Here is a 21,277-nt window from a genome sequence, read left to right as displayed (position 1 = left end):
GTTTCATTGTCTCTTTGAGAGTTAGAATTGTAAAGTTAGAGTAGTTCATCTTTCTTACATTGTTGAAAAATAAATATTACAAGCATAAATAATAATTAAGCGTGAAGCAACTGGAACGCTCTTTAGAGAAAGATTGCGATAAATTACATAATTATATAATTATGTAATTACATTATAAGAGATGAGTTTGTCGCGACAGAGAGAAAGAGAAAGAGGTAGGGATAAGGAGAGAGATAAGAGCATTGCAATGAAAAAGACTTAAAATGGAAAACACGACTTCTACGTAAGACAAAGTTGTTTTACGCAAATGCGAATTGTTAAAAATAAGAATCGTGGTCATAAGACGTATATGTAACATTTTTTTTTTTCTCAAGCAAATAAGTTATAATTATGCGTCGTTTCGATAATTCATGGAAATTCTTAAAGGTTTCTGATATCCTAAAGAATGATTTTCAAATATACTCAACTGCAATGATGGTTAACAGTTCGAAGGAGCAAGAAATTTTTGTATCAAAAAAAGATCATAAATGTAATAATATATTATTTAAATTGTATATGATATTTAAAAATATTTTAATATATAAGATATTATTAGGAAATTATATATATATAATTTCCGTGAAATATATTTTTTCGATAATTATATTTTAATATTTGCAGTATATATTGGTATAGAGCAGAGTAACGCATGATTCCTTAGATTGAATAATTTAAGCAACAAAAATAATTGATAGAAAATAATAAATTACTGAATTAAATAATTTAAGTAATAAAAAAACCATATACGAATTCGTTTATTAATTAAAAATCAGAAATTTTTGTAAAGCGTTACATATTGATGCAAATATAAATAAAAGATTATAATTATGTATATATATAAATAAAAGAATTTGATTCTAAGAGAGATAAATATACATGTTTATTATAAGCATAACTTATATGGTATATATATATAATTAGACATCTATTAAATTATACATAAGTTAATGCGTAAATTAAAAAAAAGTATTTTAATTATATAATACATTTCACTTAGCTTATTTAATAAAAAATGCACAATTAATGTATATAATTGTAATGGTATGTAATTGTAATAACTAATTTGATACCGAACTTGTTCTTATAACGTGCGCCGATTTCATCCTATTACTTTTTATAATCCATCTGTTTATGTTGATTGATAACTTGGCTTTAATATTAATTAAAGTAAAGTTATAAAAAATTAAAATAACATCTAACATCTATATTGAGTACCTCTTTGATAGTATTAATTGTACATTACAATTCTGTACTACAATATCTATTGTATGTCTATATATCATACAAGGACTGTCCATAAAGAAACCAAACTTAAAAAAAAAAAAAAAAGCGCTCGAATGCGATGACATGGGGCCATTCGTCTCGTGGCACTATGTAGTGGAATTCTTTAGCAATTTCTTCACATCACGAATATAATACTATCGTTCTTAGTTTACGTTTTATGGTGGTTTGAATGAGATTATATTTGACGTTCATGGCGATTTTCAGGACGTCGCGATTTTTTCTTTTTTTCGCTTTCTTCATGGACAGCCCTTGTATATAGATTCACCTATATTTAAAAATTCGTTTATATCGGTAAAAGATTAATTCAAAACAATTACATATATTTAGGATGGTAATAATGTGTCCAGCGGAAACTTCGAGTAAATCTTATTCGAGAATGTTTTAAACATATCTGACACGGTATTCTCGAGAGCTGGTTTAATTTCGGCCGCTACAACATTCCAGTTGTCGTTTAAAAAGAGGTTCATAGCATTGGATAATGTGCCATCGCCGTTGAATAAATTGTCTAGATAGATATTGGCATTTCCAACGTCGAAGTCCACGTAAAAGTCGATCACACGATAATGAATCTCGCCAGTTTTTTGAGATTGATAACGTTCACCTTGAACAGTGGCTATGATATCGATATCCGTGAAATTACCACGCGCTAATCCGTTTCCGTTTATTGGCAGCAACATGATTCTTCCCTTCATGTTATAGCGCGCGATCATTTCAAGACGTGGAAGATACAGTTTCAACCTAACGCGATCCTTATCAACATCAATTCTGAAAAAAAAAAGGAGTGTTATAAAAATTCTGCGTGAAATAGAATTTATGATATAAATAATTTCAATACACAATACAATTAATATAAATCAAAAATTGAAAATTAAATAAACAAAAAAGATTTTACAAGCTCGAATTTTTAAATGCAGGATAAGTTTTGCATAACTTGTTTTTTTTTTTCTTAATTTGATCTAACGCGGGACTTACTTGACGCTCTTTAATGTGAAATTTGTTCCACCTTGAACCTCGATATCAGTATATGTCGATGTGATGGAAATTGGACCAACTGCTTGGCTGATTTCAATTTGTGGTACGTGAAGAGGCTCACAAGGTGGTATTTGTAATGCTGGAATGCCCGTTTTCAGATAAGGTCTTAACGAGTTCACGCTTTGCTTTACGCATTCGTTTAGATTTGGATCATTGCGGTGACATATGTTCAGGAACGGCGCTAAGGAGAAAATACAATAGATATTCTTTATTTATAATTTTTCTTGCAAATCTTATATTGTTAAAATAATATTTAATGTTAATAACGTAGTAATTAACATTTAACACATTAATAGGTAACATTTAACATTTTATACAAAATATACAAATTGTTAGGAAACATATTAACAAAGAGATTTGATATAGCATATTACTATCTGCTATAATATTTTATTAAAAATCGTTATGTATGTAAAATTATATCAGATTTCGAAAAATTTAACATTTTATGGAATACTTATATAAGATAAATTATTATGCGCAATAATATAATCAAGTAAATAAAAAACTATCTTACAAAAAAATCTGAGTGTCTTACTTACGTATATTTCGAGATCTCACTGCGATAAAGCCAATTATTATCAGCAAAGATGCAAATATATTTGCGCTTGCGTGCATTGTGGCTACGATGAAGTCCGCAAGTGTAATAAAACTCATTGATACACCGAAATGTGTTGAAAAAAATTTAACAATCGATTATCGCAATGCGCTGATCACGCGATTTTAATAGTCCCCCCCTCTCACGTTGCTCTCCTTTACTTAATATCATATATGAATTAATATGCTTGTTCGACATGAAATAATTTGCGTTTCATTTTCGTGGTGCAATTTAATTTAAGATCTAATTTACGTTCTTCAATGTCTGTGTATAATTCTTGATGAAAATATATTTATTTGAAATTTTTTAATCTTTATTTATGCAATAATGATCTACCGCGTAACAGAAGGCCGTCCGAGGACCTTGCTCTCCATTACATCACCGCGTAATAAGGGAATTTAAGGAAATGTGCGTACCGAAGAAAATATATCGATGTCTAACTAAGAACCACTTAGTTAGCCAACATCATATAAGATTGGTCCATGGCCCAGATCGTTTATGCCCTTCCACTATAAATCGACTATAAAAACTTTGCGCGAGTGCATCATCGGCTTGCAGTCGACAGTTTTACTCTAAGTTGGCAGACATCGTCGATATTTTTTGATTTTGTAAAAAATCTTTATCTCCCCGAGATGATGGAATCATCGGGTATGAAAAACTAACGGTACGCAATATATGTTGAATCGAATGCTAACGTACATGATACTTGTATGTTTTCTATTAATATTTATTATTATCGGTATTATTTTGGTGTTGATTTATAAACCGATCTACGCTTGGGAGATCGACGTACCTTATTGAAAAATCAATTCTGTTTAATCGTAACAAAATACGATAAATTCGACATTTAAGATCGACGAATGAAGTTGGCAAAAATTTGAAAACTACTGCCGCGTTCAGAGAAATTATTAGCTGTAAAGACAAAATGCATAGATCAGAGTCACAGAAGATCTTACACGTACTTTTAATACTGTCTACGATAACTTTGGCGAGATGCGCGTTATTAGAAATATCTCGGATGCTCTGGAACAAGACGGTGTCCGGTGGTCTGACGAAGATAGGCAAGCTGGATCCGTTAAGGGTGCCGGTAATTAAAATTGATCAATCCGAGGGTGAGGTCAATTACAGGGTGATCCTGAGAAATTTGGAAATTGTCGGTCTCAACGAATCGATTTTGGAGAGCATTCACGTAGCTCGCGGTGGACTCAACTCGAACTTGAGCGAATTCGAGGCAGGATACGTGAGCTACAGCAACGTCAGAGACGTGGATTCTATCAAATACAGATTCCATACTATGATGAGAGACGCTGATGTAGCAAAAGAGAGTTTCGAAGACGTCGTTTCGCCCGTGAATCGAACCACTCATACCAAACCGTCTTCGCGTTATCAAGAAGCTCGCTTCGAAAAACTGCGACAAGACGATTCCAGGATATTTGAACAAAATCAACAATATGATCGACGGACGCCTTTTCGTTCCGATGGCTTTCATAGAGGCAATTTAAAAGCGTCAAGCGATTTTGAAACAAATCCCGGAAATTTCCAAGATTACAAGCGTCCGATTTATGTTCAGCCTATTTATGCACAGAAGGCGAGAGATATTCAAGGATATCAGGGAAACTCGCGAAGCAGTGAAGACATAATTGATTGTGAAGATACAAAGGGCTCTCAGTATAGAGAAAACCAGAAAGGCAGCCGTAAATATGGGCCACAAGACGCCGATGATAGATATGGAAAACGAATCGAGGATGTTGAGGTTTGATTGAGGTTTATTTAATTGTTCTCTGCATAATTTGAATAATTATGCGTTATAAAAAATTATTATTATTTGTATATTATATATAAATATTATATAATAATTTTACACAAGTCTCCCGCATATTTTAGAATGAAGTAATGTTAGTGTAATTAATATACGCAGAAACTTTCAAACTACAAAATTTATTAAAACAGGTTTCTGCTTCGGAAACATTCGAAACTAGGTTGAAAAATCAGGGTGATGCAAGACCGCCGGCGTTGTATAATAGAGAACAGTCTTTACGATCAAACGTTACACCTTCTGGCAATGTTAAATTATCGAGAAACGTAATGAGAGAGCGAACGGGTTATATCGATATTGTCTACGCGGATGACAAAGCTAACGGAAGTATGAAACGTTTCGGTAACTTAGGTAACAATCCCGTGGAGAATCGGCAAGTATATGGCATTGAGGATGTCATGAAGGTATTTTTATTTTATTTTATTTGTTTTTTCTTTTTTTTTTTTAATTTTTTTATTCTTTTCTCTCTTTCTCCTTCTTTTTTAAATTATTAGTTTTTGTGCGATTCGCAAAATATTTTGAATTCTCATATTCAGGACATTCGGGAGAATACAAGATTTATTATTCACAATTTTACGGAAGGCGAAGCCTTGAGGAAGAGGAATGATATGTTTAAAGCTGCGATGGAAGCTAAAAATTTAAAGAATCTAACTAGGTATGCGAAGAGTTATCAGGAGCAGCAAGGATACTTTGAAGAAAGCATGCAGTTGATCTATCATTATGGTGGAATGGACGCGAAAAATAATAGCGACTCTCGAAATATAAAACTCAACGATACCAAGAGAACGAAGCGAGCGCATCCCGCGGAAGCTGATGAAGTAAAAAATCGGATTTTATTCAAATCTACATTTTTTGAATTGTTCAAAAATTTTTTTTTATTATTTTCTGATATATCTATGAGTTAATGAAAGAAGGGAAGAAAATAATTTTTTTCAACAATATATTTTATATACTCTGAAAAAATTCTTTAGGGCGACGTGATGGTTGTGATTTTGAGAATACGCGTCCCGCTGCTTCGTGTAAAGTCTCAATACACGCTTACGGGAAAAGTGGGAAAGGAGATGTTACATGGCAATGGCCTATTTAGCGGAAACTTTAGTAAGGAATAATAACCTGCACGCGATAATTTTACATGAGATAGCGCGCGAAAATTAATGAGAATTTATCAACATAAATTTCTATTGCTTCAATAGCCGACGTAGTGGGCGATTTTACACTAGAACTGAAGAAGATGAACGAAGAATTGATGATCGTTCGTGCTGCTAGAGCCAAATTGTTCGCCAAAGACAAGAAGATCAGTCTTCAGGGTATAAACGAGACGGGACCGGTGCAAGTTATTCTCGATTACGGTAAGTACGTGACGATTATAAATAACGTGCATCTCTGCTCAGAAAAGGAAAACGATAAATTAATTATCAACTGTCAGAGTAAATCGACCGAAAGCTTCGAAGCCGGTTTCGACGATTACGCGAAGTCACATTTGTGTTTGTTACGCGACTGTCGCACGGCTCTTCCGGTAATTACTTGATAGAATTAAAAGCCGAATTCTTTCTTGGAAAGTAACGTCGATTAGCGATTCGCTACATGGCGATATCGGGCAGGTGTCTTGTCAATTATATAAACAGCGTACAAAATCTCAAACGAATAATCAGAGGAATGTGCAGAGTCGCGAATGTGCGAAATTCTAAAATCTCACAGATACTCCGAGGCATCGAATTGAGCCGACCAAACACGTATATCGAGAGCTCGCGTGATAGTAAAAGTCCTCCTCACTTTCTTGCGAACACGACCAAACGGTTCCGCAACAAACCGATCCCGCGCGATGTTAACTCGACTAATTTCTCATTCACGCTTATTCACTTTCCTCCGTTCCAGGTTTAATGGCTGCGGAGGCAGTCGCCGCGATGCTTGCCGACGACTTTGCCACTAAGGGGCTCAGCGAGAAAACGGCCGACGCGCTGATCTATAGGATGTATAAGAATTTACCTGTCAATTAATCAGTTTCCGCTTGGTCGATCAAATATTTCGGACGATTGAGAATTTTGCGCTTTCAGCGATGCGTTTTCGTTCGCCGATCCTGGACGTATATATATTTTAAATATATATATATTATTAATTTTATTTATTTTAGTTCTTTATTTCAGAAGAATTTATAATGACGTGTATTTTTATTTATTACTATTTTGGGATGTTTGTTTGCTTACACATATATTTATGTATTTTTTAATATTATGGGGTTTTAATTACTATATATATATACATATATTTATTACATTTAGTTATCAGTTATTATTTTTAAAAGTCGATATATATATATTTATTTGTTTTCTTCAAGTTTTATATGATATCATTTATGTAAAAAAGAGACGATCTATTATCTTTTACATAATGAGAGACATTTGGAAAATTTACATAATCATACTATTTTTCGATTCTAATAGGGAAAATCGCCTTGTATTAAGGAATTCTACATAAATAGGTTGCTTTTATTACGCTTGTGAAAATTCCTTTGGTTATAAATAATTACAAAATTACACATTTACACATATTATCGATTATGCTTACGATAATCGTAAAACGTAAATTAATTTTTCAATTTTACGTTTTATTAAAGAATTTATTATTTATTAATCCTTCTTTCGACCCTCCCAATTTTTTTAGTAATTTAAATTACTTATATCATTTTTAACTCTATTCATGAGCACTATTCCTCTTTTATTTATGGTATATATCATATAATTGATTATTTTATCATAAGTTTTGCTACAAGTGTTATTTTTAAAATCTTGTGCATCGCGTGAAAAATAATTGTTTAAGATATGCAATGTAATAAATGGAATAAAATTTAATTCTTCATGAATACTGGCGAGAGGATTATCATTATAAATCTTGGTCAATCACAAAAATTTGAAGAACAGAAAGAAAGAAAATATAAATGTTTAGCGAGAAACGATACTATAGGCACAGAAGTTGTCAGTTATAAATGGAAATCTCTTTATTTACATGCAAAGAATTAATTATTGAAGTCAATTGAACAAGTCAATCGGAAGTCGTAAACAATTGCTTGTATAAGGAGTCCCTTAGCAAAAGATTTTATGTTAAACATAATCGAATAACTCCTCTCTCTCTCACAGAAAAGAACATGTTCGCGGATCGCAGCCGTGGCCTATGGCCTGAAAGTCCTTGTTGACATTTTCAGCTTCAGTATCGTAATTTTCAACGCAACTTTGTATGTTTTATTCTACGGGTTGTAATTCCAATCTTACACATGTAACACTAGCTACATATTACCATATCTTATTATGCATCTATATTACGTATTCGCGTAATAGATATTTTATTACGCTTTCATGTGTCTAAGAATCGGCGGATGCAAGCAAGATTTTCCTAATATAATGCGCTTGTATTGATCTGATAATCTTATAATTAAATATGAAAATGATGGTGACAACATATGAGAGTGCAAGAACTGACATTCCAAATATTGATTCTTAAAAATATTTAACAAATTAGACATATTAGAGCGGAGTCAATTTATGTCAATAAGCTCAAGTATCGAGCGAAAATCCCCAGTCAAGTCAAGAGGAGAAAAACACATTATCGGTAATAGAGAACTGCGTGTCCAGGAGAATCGCTATTCTTATCTATAAGCGCTAATGGCTTCGTTGTTAGACTAGAATTACTCGCGAAATAATATCGCGAGGTTTCTTTCAAGATTCCATCAGCGTGTGTCCAGGGAGTAATAATGCTTCGTGTAGTAACAATGGCATTTCGAAAGTCAACGATCTCGTCTTGAAACAGCGATGCGTAATCTTCCGCGCGACCACGTCTCGTCCTCATCCTTGGACGTCGCGAAAAGGACCGTGTCCATCATTTATGAAGACGACGCGAGATTGTAATATTCTGAGGTACTTTACAGTTTCCCGTAATTCCAGCGGATGTGAGCGTGTGCGCGTGTACGTTTGTCGCACGTATTAACGTATACGTGTTTCGAGATTGGCTACGGCCCTGACTGAGTTAAAAGGAGGCATTCTACCATGATAAATTCACCATCGCCGTCGTCCAAGTGGGGTGATACCACGCGCGGAGAAAGTGCTCTTTACTTTATATATACTCATGCGACGGGACCATCGTACGCATTTTCGATATCGCTGTCGTTAATTGCAATCATACATATCTCTAGTGGAGAGTAGAGTCGTACAATCGCGAGTCTTGCGACCTCACATACGTACGTATCAGGATAATCGAAAGAATGATGCTGATCGGACTCGTACTGTTCGCCGTGTGGACCAGGATTGTCGTGTCAGAATTGCGTAAGTTTATTTGTCAAGAATAATATAATTACTATCTCTGAATATGTATGATAAAAAATTAATAATGATTTTATTTACTTCATAATTTATACATGAATAATATTATATTATACTATATATGTATATTATTACTAATAAGACTCACACGGTATATTTAATACAATAACAACTTTAGTCATATGCTAGTTATATATGCTATCTTATTGTCTATTTTTATTCCTTTTTTACTCCTATTCTTTTTATGCTCTTTACATTAATAAACATATCTTAGAATTTAAAAACAAGTTATGTATTGGGCATAACAAACATCTTGAATATTATATAAATGAAAAAAAAATTGTTCTATACACACACACACACACACACACAAAATCAAAAGTACAAGAAAAATTTTTTTGCTTTTACAATATATTGTTTTCGTGAAAATTCATCGAATTTATACGTTAATCAATTGGCCAAGTTCCGATTTTATTTTGTGTGTGAATAAATGTCTCTTTCGTGTTTGTATTTATAAATTACATTAGTAAAATCATAGCTTGTTTTCTATCATTTTTGCTATTGTCTATATTTGTCTAGAGATATAATATGTACAAAATCAAAATTTGGTGAAATGCATCTCTGACGAACTGTCAAGTTCGATTTTCTTTGAAAATTTTATCACGTATAAAAATTTTGTTGCATGTTCTCGATTTATTATTGCAAAATTATCTTTCTCTTGATTGTTACCAATCATTGCAATATATATATATATATATATATATATATATATATATATATATATATATATATGTGTGTGTGTTTAATTATCTTTTGTTAAAAAATTGATCATATAATTCAAGATCAAGCGTCTTTATAGACTGGCTTTTTACAACTCATTCATATTATATAGAAATACAATATGAAGACACGTTACAAGATTTAATGTTTACTCAGAAATGCTGAATATATAAGTAAGATCACAATTATATTTAATTAATGCAATCGTATAGCATCAGATTTCAAGTTCCTCTAATCTCTTTATAATAATTTTTTTACAGAGTCCTAATAGTAATTCCTTCGCAATAACAGAGAATATATAACAAATCTACAGATAGTTTACTGATATTTGTAGATATTGATAGAAAGTCACCGGTCAGGTATGATACGACCATCGAGAAAGGCAATTGAAGTTATATGCAAAGTGTCGATGCACCTTACATGCAATTTCCGATTAACATATAATTTATAAAAGTATGTCAACTGTCATTGAGAAATCAATAGAAAACCCGGAAGTATTGTGACATTACCGGATATGTATGCTCCTTACGTGGAACGATAGTGATCGTTACTTTTGCATATTGCATATATGTGACAATGTCATCTACAATTTTATTTAACACTTTTACTTGTGTGAGTAATGGTTTTCCTGTCAACACTCTAACTCCTGCGGTATAAAATAATTTCAAATTTTTTGTTTTAATAAGAGAAATCTGAAAACATTATTCTGTATTTCTTTCTAGCACTTATGTATCATTATATCTTTTGCAACGAACATAAAATGATAGTAACAAGTGCTAGAAAAAAAAAACAAAAAAAAACATACATCGTTGTCGTGCACAAACAATAAAAAAATTAATTTGCTTATTATTCTTCAAATACATTGATAATTGATTGAAAAATATAGAAATAAGAATGATAATTTATTAGAATGGAGATTTCATATTTTAACTTTTAACATGGTATATCCCTACAATGCATAAGTTAAATAATTAATTAGAAAATTTATTGAAAATTTGTTTTCTTATTCAAGATGCAGTTTTCTTTGTGTTTTTTGTTGTTTAAAATTAGAACACTCTTTAATATCGTTATCATTAAACATTACTATTCATTATATCATCAATTTTTTATTTCATCAATTTTATTTTAACAGTTTACAAGAAGATCATCTCTCTTGAAGAATTATTTTTTTCTCTTTTTTATTTACTTTGCCGAGTGTATTGCCATATATTTTTTATTGCTTGAACTACATCGATCCATTTTCCATTTGCTGATCCTTTCTCGATCATTTGCGTACGTTTTTTTTTTTTTTTTTCGATGTTTCAATACGACACACATGAATTCACCGTTTACTAAGTGTCGATAAAAAAAAAAAAAAAAAAAAAAACTCATTCGCCAATCGCCTTCGTAATTTCACTTTCTACTACCGTCCACTTTCGATTTTAGGCCTGGCCGGATTGAACCGACCGGAAAAAAAGTCGCTTTCTTAGTCATCGTCGAGTTCTTATCATTATCGCGTTCGCTCAACCGACGTCGCAACAGGGTGCAATGCCTGCAATCATTCATCGCCTTCAAAGATATCTGATGTCTATCTTTCCCGATACGATGACATGATTCATCTTAAAAATAATTACGATACAAGCAATTTACAAGAATCTTTAATTCCGTAAACTTTATTTTGTTCTGCAAATTATTTGAATTGTTACATATTATATACAGCTTTTTTATATCAATTTATGAATAATTTCTGAATAAGATGTATATAATTAAAAAATACAACAATGCTTCCTACATTTTTTTGGAGAATTTATTTTCAACTTTACATCTCAAATTGTAAATGATGTATACGCTGATAATAATTTCTTATTACTTGATTCAAAAAATCTTATAATTATGTATGAATATTTATTATATGTACATTCGTCAAATCTTTATTTCATGAATCTTAGGTTTATTTTTAAATTTTACAGACTGAGATGGATCTATGTTTCACTCATCGATTTAACGGTTCATTGCAGTAACTAATTAACATTAATATTAATATTAATACGCAATCGATACTTTCAGCTCCTGGAGTAACGTCATGCCCACGAACAGACAACTTGGCGGAGTACGACAAGTGCATTCTTAAGCAGCTGCAAGCTCTCACGCCGCTTCTCATCAAGGGAGTACCTTCTTTGAAATTGCCAGCATTAGATCCTTTGTTTCTACCATCCTTGACAGTGGATAGGAATCTAGATTCCTTGAAACTTAAAGCTAATATGACTCAAATTCGCGTTTATGGCGCTACGAATTATGTCGTGCGCGATCTTAAAGCAAATCCCAACGACTTGACCGTGTCTATCAAGGTTCGAATGCCTCACATTCATGTGAACGGCGAGTATGATGTCCAAGGAAGATTGTTGCTGCTGCCTTTAAGCGGATTAGGCAATTTTAAAGGGAATTTTAGTAAGTTTTCAATGAAATTAAGCTAACTATTTCAATGTATTAAAGTTTGATTTTGACAATTCTAAATGAAATTTGACACATAAAAACGACGTACTGTATGTATATAATCAATGCTGGATACAAAGAGTCTAAATATTTAGCCGTTTATAGTTAGTCTAGATTTTTTATATCGTACTTTTTCATCATCGTGCTGTCTTTTTATTCCAGCTGACACTGAAGCCCAAGTAAATGCACAAGGCAAGGAAATCACCGATAAAAATGGCGTGCAGAGAATCGAAATCGACAAATTGGTTACTAAAATCCGCGTCGGTGATGGAAATATTAAACTAAAGGCACCTCCTGCTCACACATTAGCCGGTAATGATTGTCCCTAAAATTTTACTCAATAACTACCATACATAAAAGAAATTTTGTTTAATTCTAATTTTTAACTCTTAATTCCCGTAATATTGATAATCTAAGAACACACACAAGAAGAAATGTTGCAATATAAATATTAAAAGAAAGATGAGATGGGGACGCGTATTTTTTCAAGAATAATGTCTTGAACTTTTCGCGGCTCTTATATAATCATATGTAATTAAATAAATTTGCCTATCTTTATTTTTATTAATTTCAGCCGAAGCCGCTGCAACGTTTTTTAATTCCAATCCCCGGCTAGTGTTGGACATAGCCAGTCCAATTATCGAGGATACTGCCGCGACTGTGAGCAAAGCTCTAGCCGCTAGAGCACTCAGTGCTCTTACTAAGCAAGAACTCGTTCCTTAAGTTTTACATAGTCGAATCTCACTCGACTCGTCATAAAAAATGCAAATATTGCGATAAGTAGGTGATGTAATGTAGGTTTATTCACTTTTTTATCTTACATCATGATACATTCCGCCGGCTAATTGGTAAAACGTATAGAATTGTTGTCTCATTCTCGAAGAAAATCATTTATTTAATTATATGTATTATGTCATGCAATCGTAAGACATCGTTCGTTTTCATTTTTGTATGTTGTGAAAAGTATTGAAATGTTAATTCATTTAAAAGAGATACGTTTTATACAAATTGATTAGCTGACGCTCACTTTTTCGTTTATTTGACAATTTGTTATTTGCATCTTGTATATTTTATTGTTATATCTAATTTTATTAGTAAATGTCGTATATTATTAGATGGTACTCTCTCTCTCTAATAAAAAGTATTGTAACTGCACTTTTGCACAAAACCGTTTCGTGACGATCTTTTTTCTTCAAAGTCGAGATTAAATCGCATATAAATACATAAAGGGTATTGATACAAAAAAAGAATAAAATTTTATGTCTATCAAATACATATATGTATTAACTCAAATATATTTTCCAACTTTACAATATTAAATAACGATTATAGAAAAAAAAAAAACGCTATTGTATAAATAAGTCTTTTGAAAAATTTTGCAGTTACGATATTTTTCGCTGAAATCATCAATATATTAGAGTCCAAAGTCTTATTATTACGATCCATCTATATTATTAAATGATTGTTTACGCGCATTTAAAGTGACTCTAACAGTAATTATAGTAAAGTATCAAAAAATGTAAAGGTTTGGCGGCTCCGGAAAAATTAGCAAAAATTAGTTTTTAAAAAACCATATACCCCTGTATGTGATAATTATCATTACAATAACAATTTACATCAGATTATTATAATTAGCATTTTCTTCTCATTTGCATTGCATTTCTGTCTCCCTTATTTCAACAAAGTTTGAGTTGTAGTTACTTGCGTAACTTTGGCACGTGTAACAGACTTAATAAAGTACAATGTGTATCCTGTTGCTTAAAAATTTCGCAACATGAGCTTCATCAGTTGATATTATTTACTTCATTTAATATAAATTTAGCGGAATTCTCTCTTTCGTATATTTTTATATAATTTATATATGTAAAATATGAAATCTCCCGTTTCCAAATGTATTTTTTTTTTCTAAAATACTATAAAATATTGTTCACTTTATGTAAGTATATATTGTATTATGCACTCACACACAATACTTTTAATGATCTAATTTAACCAAAAAGATTTTATTATAAATAACTACGTTATTTAGATTTATTAGATTAGTAAATCAAAAATAAGGTACCTGAGATACGCTTTTAAGACTAATAAAGTATAAATTATATGATACTCTTATGCCATATTAATTTGAACTAATACTGATTGCCAATGTATCGGTAACTCACTTGGGATTAATAATTTAGTACTAATGTATTATCGTATAAAATACAATTATTAAACCACTTATACCGAAACATAAAATAAAACTGAGAAATTAATAGTGTGCAAATTTTTAAGATAAAAATTATACATTTTTTTACAAAGAAAGGATTTTTTCGACATAATTTGCATGGCAATCAACTGCTAATAAACATAATTTATGCTTGTGCATTATAACTTACTAAATCTTATATATTATAAAATATATCATACAAAAACAGCAATATTAATTAAAGTTTATCAAAAATGTCGCAGTTCTTGTAATTTAAAAGTCAAGAAACAATTTAAATAGAGAAATATAAATGAAATTAGGTTTAGGGTAACAATAGAGATTCAACAAATGAATAAGGGATTAATTATTCGGAAATAATTCATCGTATGTGAATGCTTCAGTGATCTTGTTGGCGACATCGGTAAACAAGTCTGCTAAAGCTTCTTCTAATACCGGCTTTATCTCGTCCACCAATAAATCGCTATTTGCGTTTAAAACTTCATTGCTCGCTGGTCCTGGTTAAAAGAAATCAATTGCGATGATAAAATACTTGTGAATTGCATCATAATCTCTATAAATTTCTTAAAATAGAATAATGTCATACGAAATAAGAATTTAAACATACCAAGAATTGGATCGCCATTAAATAAATTGTCAAGATTGATATGGGCCTTATTTATAGCGATGTCAAATTTCATTTTTTCGAAGACTATATACGACTTATTATTTCTAACGACTTTGTGAGACTTCAAAATGCAGTCACTATTATAACCCACTGCAAAATATATAACAGAGATTAAACAAAGATAAACGATTGTATATATTTCTTTTATCACATATTATTTTTTTTTTGACATTAATAATTTTATTTTTATAATAATATCAATGAAAAATCGTGAAAAATTTATAGACAAATGCAAGACTTACGGAAACTTCCATTAAGACCTCCTTCTCCAACTAATTTGAGCAACAAAATTTGCGCGTTTATCTGATACTTTCCCCGAAAATCGAGCTTGTCAAAGCCAACTTTAAAGGTAAAGGACACCTTTTTTGGGTCAATCTTAAGATCTCGGATTTTAAACGTGGAAGGTCCAGATACCTATTATTAGTATTTTTAATGAAAAAATATTTTTCTTATATTATTCAACGAATAAAAAATTATATATCTGACAATATTGCATTTTTACAATTTTTTTTTAATCAAATGTTTATTTATTCTATGTATTATTCTATAGCTAAAGCTATCATTTGACCTTTATACCAACCTGAATGTTTGTAAGATTAATGTCAAGTCTCGCGCCGTTGGGACCTCTTAATAAACGCACATGCTTTAAGATAAGCGGTTCGATTGTTGGAACATTTATTTCCGGAATTCCTGAGGTCAGTTTGTCTCGCAGTTGCTCAATTGAATTAACTATACATTTATTTATTTCCGGGTCGTTTCGGCTACATATCTTTATGTACGATGCTGTGAAAATGCATGGCACTAATTTGCAAATGTTTTTACGAAATAATTTATGTAACATATCGGAGATGTGCAATCGTCAAAAAAGATAATCTCATTCCTAATCGCATATTTAATTTATGAAGCATATTAACGTGTATTATACGTATTGCAATAATAACCTCTGCTATCCGTTATATTAATGATATTATATGTGTACTTCAGTGACTTTGTAATTATAACATATAATCTAGTTTTTAATTCAAGATATAACGCAATAATAATTAAATATTACTTACAATCTATAAATAACTAAAAAAATACTTTGAAATTTATAAAATGTGTTACTCACGTATTGCAGCGAAGGCCACAGTAAATAATGTATAAGTCAAACTGAAAGAGAGAGAACAGATCGATACAATATATTGTATAAAAAATTTTAATTATTAATATTAATAAGTTAATACAAATTTTAAAGACTAACCGCTATTTTTTTAAATAGAAATTGTCATTATTATTCTTTTCTCTATCGGTTCCTTGATATATGCATACTTAAGGAATATTTATACCGAGAAAAGATAGTATATGAGACGATACAAGATTCGTAGAAAGAAACATATTTAAATATTTTGAAGGCCAGGAGATATGTGAATCTTTGCAGCTTCTTCATTGTTTTAATGAAAAAAGCATGTAACAATTTCAGGAAGAATAATATATATATATATGATCAGTTTTTTATAAATTAAATCTATATTAAGAAAGTTATATAACTTCTTTGCAAGTATATCTTTTTAAAAGTATTTTGCGAAACTTTATCTACTCTTTCTTAACAGTCTGAGTTTCTCAATTTATTTTCTCTTTTTCTCTATTTAATTATATCGGTTTTTAACAGATGGAGAAAAAAGAGACAAAGAAGACGAATAGAAAAGAGTTTAAAAGAAAAGGAGAAGAAAAGAAGAAAGGATACAAGATTAGAAGATGCTAATATTGCCGCCAAAGGATGGAAAAGAATAATCGTAGTATACAAAAATATATAAAAAAGATATAGATATAGATATATAACAATTATTATCTGACTGAAAGATTAGATCAAAAAATTGCAAATAAATAGTTATTTATTTATGTCTATATATGTATATAAACTTTAAAAAATTTTTAGTTTTATTAAAAAATATCAGATATTTTTAAAATTAGTTGGGAATTTAAAAAAAAATTTTTTTTTTTTTCACGAGTTTAAAAAATTTCTGTCCCCTTTCTGCTTTTGCTATACATACATATATTTGACGCAAGACTTTATCGTGATTTTTAATATTTAAGTGTGCATGATGGGTGAAAGCGAATTCAAGTAAAATTCTGTCTCATGCTTGACACGTATCAATTATTGTAAATATATAGGAAAGTGCAATATTATACGCTTAGCGAAAATATGATTACAAAAACAAAGTAAATAATACGTTGCGTTTAATTTGTACAACAAACACAATCGATTTGAAGTGTAGTACTTAAAAGTTTTGTAATGGCCAATTAACGAAAAGTCGCAAAAGAATTACTGTTTTTGTTTTCTTATTCAATTAATTATAAATAATTTATGACAATGCATACTAAAATTGAATTAATGTTGCATGTGTTATGCTTGGTAACTCAGCAATGAAAGAGAATTATTATATCGCGATTAAATTAGCGAATTTATTTGGCACGCACGTCAAGATGAAGGACACTCAAACAAAGAGAAAGAGTTTGCTGCCACGCTATATTTTATGCCGCGTTGTTAATTTTATCGACTATATAAGCACACGATTTTCGCTTCACAACGTAAAACAGCTCGTCTATTTTGATTCTGTTTCCGTAATAAATTATACTTGCTTTAATAGCAAATCCGTATACCTATTAACATAGATGTAAATTGCTGTTTTTTTTTATTTTATCAAGAAAACAAGTTTAATATTGTGTGATAATCAATAACGATAGCGATAGTTTGATCATTTTTACATTGAATATACTTTAAAAAAAGTATGTAAAATTAATAAACTATAAGCATATTATTATATTATAAATAATGAAATTGTTATATATTTCCATACATATATATATATATATATATATATATATATATATATATATATATATATATATTATTTAATATGTACGTCTATATTTAATATTTATTTAATTTTGTAATTTTTTTACATACAAGCATTTAATATTTTACATTAATTTTTATCAAAAAATCATTCTTTTGAAATGATCAAAATAAAAAAACAAAGTTCTGACGCAAAATACAGTGTCATACAGATAGTATAAGATATTTGTTTGAAATGTTTTATTATTTTTATTATGATCAGATATTGAGAAATAAAATGTATAAATAACAAAATATATGTAGAATTAATTTTCGTAATCTATATTAGCAAAAAGATATTATTAGAAGTCTCAAAAAATTTTAAAAATATTTTTTCTTAAATACACAGTTTGTTATTCTAAATAAAAAGATCTAATTTATTTGGCGGTCAAAAATTATCTGATTGTAAAAATTGAAAATGCAAAACAAAAACGGATACTAATCCTCCAATTAGTTTAAATAGAATCCTCTGTCTTTTAAATCTGATATATGAATACTAGGAGTTACGCGTATTTATAAAGGTTCTTAGAATCTCAAACTAATATCTTTGCACATTATTCATATATATGTATGATTCATATATACGCAAAGTCGACATTGCCCGGGCAATTTCATATGGATTTGCAAATTTTCTGCGCGAAGCGAGGTTTATCCCATATCGCCCTGTACTTTGGACGCGAAACGAGATCTATAACCATACGATTTTACATGGGTTTGTGAACTTTTTGGACGAAACGAGATTTAGTTCATATTGCTTGATGCTTTGGACACCGGTAGCGTTATGTAATGACATCGCCTGAACGAATCACGAAACAGCCAGCTTCTTAATTAGGATAATGTTTATTTAAATATAAAAATAGCATACGCTTACAAAATTTAAACTTTTTTAATGTTTCGACTGTCATATCGAATATACCTAACGCACATAGTAATATTAATTTATAAAACATAATATTTTCCACAAATTTCTTGCGCACTATTTTCCATTTCGCGATTTTCATATGTATTGGTTATCGTGAGATTCCATCGACTGTTTCGTGATTTTTACGATTGATGAAACTGTGAATCGAATTAATTGTAAAATTGCGTTAATGACGGAGATAATGACGGTGTTTAATGAAGCGAATAGATCATAATTAATTTACCAAGTACGAACGACGAAAGCGTGCATAGCGGCTAGTTTGATCGAGGATGATCCGAGACTGGCGACTCTAACAGAAGCTCACTTGACAGTGATCAGGAGATGATGTGATACTCGCTGTTCTACCAGCGAGTAAGACTCCCAATCACGGGCATTCGGATAGTTGCGCTTTTACATTCAGTTGATTGCCTCGTGCCACTTGTCAACCATTGGTCCACTCCTTCATATGCATCGATAATGATTGGACAAACGTTTCTCGATTCTCGTTTCATAGGAAATCGCAATATCGCCGGTATCGTTCTTTTCACTCATGCCATGCTCGTTCTCCCTCCGTTCTTCCTCTCGTCCAAGATTTTCGCTCAAGTAAATTCATGAACCGCACCGCGCGTGCTTGCCCAAATACCCTTTCATCTCGGGTAAGCTGAAAAGCGAAGGAAACCGGGCAAGGTAAATGCAATACGCATTTCGAAGCGTATTCCGATCAGGTGTTAACGTTTCGCAATTCCCCCTGTTAGAGTTGCAACTCAGAATTTGCTCCCGGATAAAAAAGTTGGATAAATTAATCGCACGACAATGTAAAATCGATTCAAGTGTCACTCTGGTTCTTTTTTCACGATACTTTTTTTTCTTGCTGTACATAATACGTAGATAATATCGTGAGTAGCTAAATTTTTATTTTTTCTCTCACATACAAATATTTCATTATTGCGTATTTTATATTTCTTGTTTAGAATCAAGTTTCAAAGAGTCCTAAGCTTATAAATAATATTCGAAAATAATAGGTTTGAGTACATAAATTAAAAATTTTTCAAATTATTTTAATTTATAATGATTACACACATAGTTAAAAAAAAAAAAAAAACAATATCCGATTGAATAATAGAACTCAATCTTAACTAAATTATGAAAATTAACATAGAAACGTGGGAAATTAAATGCGTGTATGCATATAATTATTGCTGAGTATTATGCTGAGTCCGCATATTTTATTCTTTAACGTGTAATTTTGACTGTTTCGATTGTAACTCTGAAATTGTAAATTTTAATATTCTTGTACTCTCTCTAAGATTTTCGATTGTAATTAATTTTCAAAAAAGTTAACAATAAAAATCATTTATTTATTTATTTTATATAGTACAATCACATATTCATCCTACGTGTATTTCTGCTAATATAAATCTTGAAATGTTATAATTGAAAAATTATGAAAATTGATGAAAATATAATATTTATTGCATAAGTCTTGCATAACTTAATAGCAAATTTTTATCGATCGTTATTAGTATATACAGAGAGATAATATTAGGAGCGAAACATTACGCAACATGATTGAGTAAATTTGTGTAATTAAAAATAGATAAGTTGTGAATGTTAAAAAGATAGCATCGTAATATACTATGTTTTTCTGTTTAGGCCATGATTTTATAAGCAAGGTAAAGATAATCAGATAACATTATACATTATAATCGTTCATTGTGCTTCAATGATAGATATATCAGATTTATGTTTCATATCACACATAGCGCAAAGCATTTGTTTAAGATTCTTGTCATGAAGGTACATGCGATGTATTGCTTGACATAAATGGAATATACCCTTGGACTTCGGCGTATAAAAATAACTTCACGTAAGGCTCTTATCAATCGTATATTTTGTATAATCGTATACAAACATTTTTTTTAAGATACTATATTTTTAAAAATATATTGGTATCCCCCAATTATATTATCTCTACAAAATTTTTTTTGTGAAATCTTTGTAGGGGCAAAAATTTTTTCAATAGAGAAAATATTGTTCTACAAAATAATATTTTTATATTATTTTATAAAACAATATTGTTAAATACGTACTATATCTACATGCAAATATAAATGTAAACAATACATCCATTTTTATAAATACTATATAAAATATTAGATGTATCTCTGATTTCTTTATATAAATTAATTTGACAAAAATATATAATTATACAAGGACAAAAAATATTTAAATGAAAAGAGAAATATTATATAATTAATAATAATTTAAAAAAAAAAGGTATATATAGATCTATA

At 30.4% G+C, this 21,277-nt stretch overlaps 4 protein-coding genes across 4 annotated transcripts; 2 read left to right on the top strand and 2 right to left on the bottom strand.

Annotated features, from left to right (window-relative positions):
• Positions 1 to 1,646: 1,646 nt before the first annotated feature.
• LOC138938925 (protein takeout) lies at positions 1,647 to 2,982 on the bottom strand. The gene is made up of 3 exons (XM_070306335.1): positions 2,898 to 2,982; positions 2,296 to 2,536; positions 1,647 to 2,088 (listed from the first exon to the last, which is right to left on the bottom strand). The coding sequence occupies exons 1-3, from the start codon at positions 2,971 to 2,973 to the stop codon at positions 1,647 to 1,649; spliced, it is 759 nt and encodes a 252-aa protein (XP_070162436.1). The 5' UTR covers positions 2,974 to 2,982.
• Positions 2,983 to 3,878: 896 nt separating this feature from the next.
• Positions 3,879 to 6,766, top strand: LOC138938917 (uncharacterized). The gene is made up of 6 exons (XM_070306324.1): positions 3,879 to 4,706; positions 4,904 to 5,173; positions 5,306 to 5,587; positions 5,741 to 5,867; positions 5,963 to 6,118; positions 6,645 to 6,766. The coding sequence occupies exons 1-6, from the start codon at positions 3,879 to 3,881 to the stop codon at positions 6,764 to 6,766; spliced, it is 1,785 nt and encodes a 594-aa protein (XP_070162425.1).
• A 2,255-nt stretch (positions 6,767 to 9,021) lies between these two features.
• LOC138935752 (circadian clock-controlled protein daywake) lies at positions 9,022 to 13,054 on the top strand. The gene is made up of 4 exons (XM_070300605.1): positions 9,022 to 9,082; positions 11,906 to 12,286; positions 12,494 to 12,643; positions 12,906 to 13,054. Exons 1-4 carry the CDS (start codon positions 9,022 to 9,024, stop codon positions 13,052 to 13,054), a joined length of 741 nt encoding a protein of 246 aa, XP_070156706.1.
• Positions 13,055 to 13,112: 58 nt separating this feature from the next.
• Positions 13,113 to 19,363, bottom strand: LOC138935682 (protein takeout-like). The gene is made up of 6 exons (XM_070300488.1): positions 19,228 to 19,363; positions 16,316 to 16,356; positions 15,785 to 15,987; positions 15,447 to 15,618; positions 15,145 to 15,294; positions 13,113 to 15,034 (listed from the first exon to the last, which is right to left on the bottom strand). Exons 1-6 carry the CDS (start codon positions 19,251 to 19,253, stop codon positions 14,880 to 14,882), a joined length of 747 nt encoding a protein of 248 aa, XP_070156589.1. The 5' UTR covers positions 19,254 to 19,363; the 3' UTR covers positions 13,113 to 14,879.
• Positions 19,364 to 21,277: the final 1,914 nt, after the last annotated feature.

The sequence above is a fragment of the Polyergus mexicanus genome, unplaced genomic scaffold (assembly GCF_030449975.1).
Source record: "Polyergus mexicanus isolate NDT 795.1 unplaced genomic scaffold, iyPolMexi1.0 SCAF_1, whole genome shotgun sequence".
Taxonomy (NCBI): domain Eukaryota; kingdom Metazoa; phylum Arthropoda; class Insecta; order Hymenoptera; family Formicidae; genus Polyergus; species Polyergus mexicanus.
The sequence above is the reverse complement of the archived record's forward strand: the minus strand, read 5'-3'. Positions and strand labels throughout refer to the sequence as shown.

Excerpts from the sequence above, each read along its gene's own strand:
- LOC138938925 (XM_070306335.1), bottom strand. The coding sequence starts at position 2,973 with ATGCACGCAAGCGCAAATATATTTGCATCTTTGCTGATAATAATTGGC. Across the intron at positions 2,537-2,897 it reads AGTGAGATCTCGAAATATAC|CGCCGTTCCTGAACATATGT; the intron begins GTAAGTAAGACA and ends TTTTCTCCTTAG. Across the intron at positions 2,089-2,295 it reads TTCACATTAAAGAGCGTCAA|AATTGATGTTGATAAGGATC; the intron begins GTAAGTCCCGCG and ends TTTTTTTTTCAG.
- LOC138938917 (XM_070306324.1), top strand. The coding sequence starts at position 3,879 with ATGCATAGATCAGAGTCACAGAAGATCTTACACGTACTTTTAATACTG. Across the intron at positions 5,588-5,740 it reads ATCCCGCGGAAGCTGATGAA|GGCGACGTGATGGTTGTGAT; the intron begins GTAAAAAATCGG and ends AAAATTCTTTAG. Across the intron at positions 6,119-6,644 it reads GCAAGTTATTCTCGATTACG|GTTTAATGGCTGCGGAGGCA; the intron begins GTAAGTACGTGA and ends CCTCCGTTCCAG.
- LOC138935752 (XM_070300605.1), top strand. The coding sequence starts at position 9,022 with ATGATGCTGATCGGACTCGTACTGTTCGCCGTGTGGACCAGGATTGTC. Across the intron at positions 12,287-12,493 it reads CAATTTTAAAGGGAATTTTA|CTGACACTGAAGCCCAAGTA; the intron begins GTAAGTTTTCAA and ends TTTTTATTCCAG. Across the intron at positions 12,644-12,905 it reads TCCTGCTCACACATTAGCCG|CCGAAGCCGCTGCAACGTTT; the intron begins GTAATGATTGTC and ends TATTAATTTCAG.
- LOC138935682 (XM_070300488.1), bottom strand. The coding sequence starts at position 19,253 with ATGCACGCTTTCGTCGTTCGTACTTG. Across the intron at positions 15,619-15,784 it reads TTAATCTTACAAACATTCAG|GTATCTGGACCTTCCACGTT; the intron begins GTTGGTATAAAG and ends TACTAATAATAG. Across the intron at positions 15,035-15,144 it reads TAATGGCGATCCAATTCTTG|GACCAGCGAGCAATGAAGTT; the intron begins GTATGTTTAAAT and ends TCTTTTAACCAG.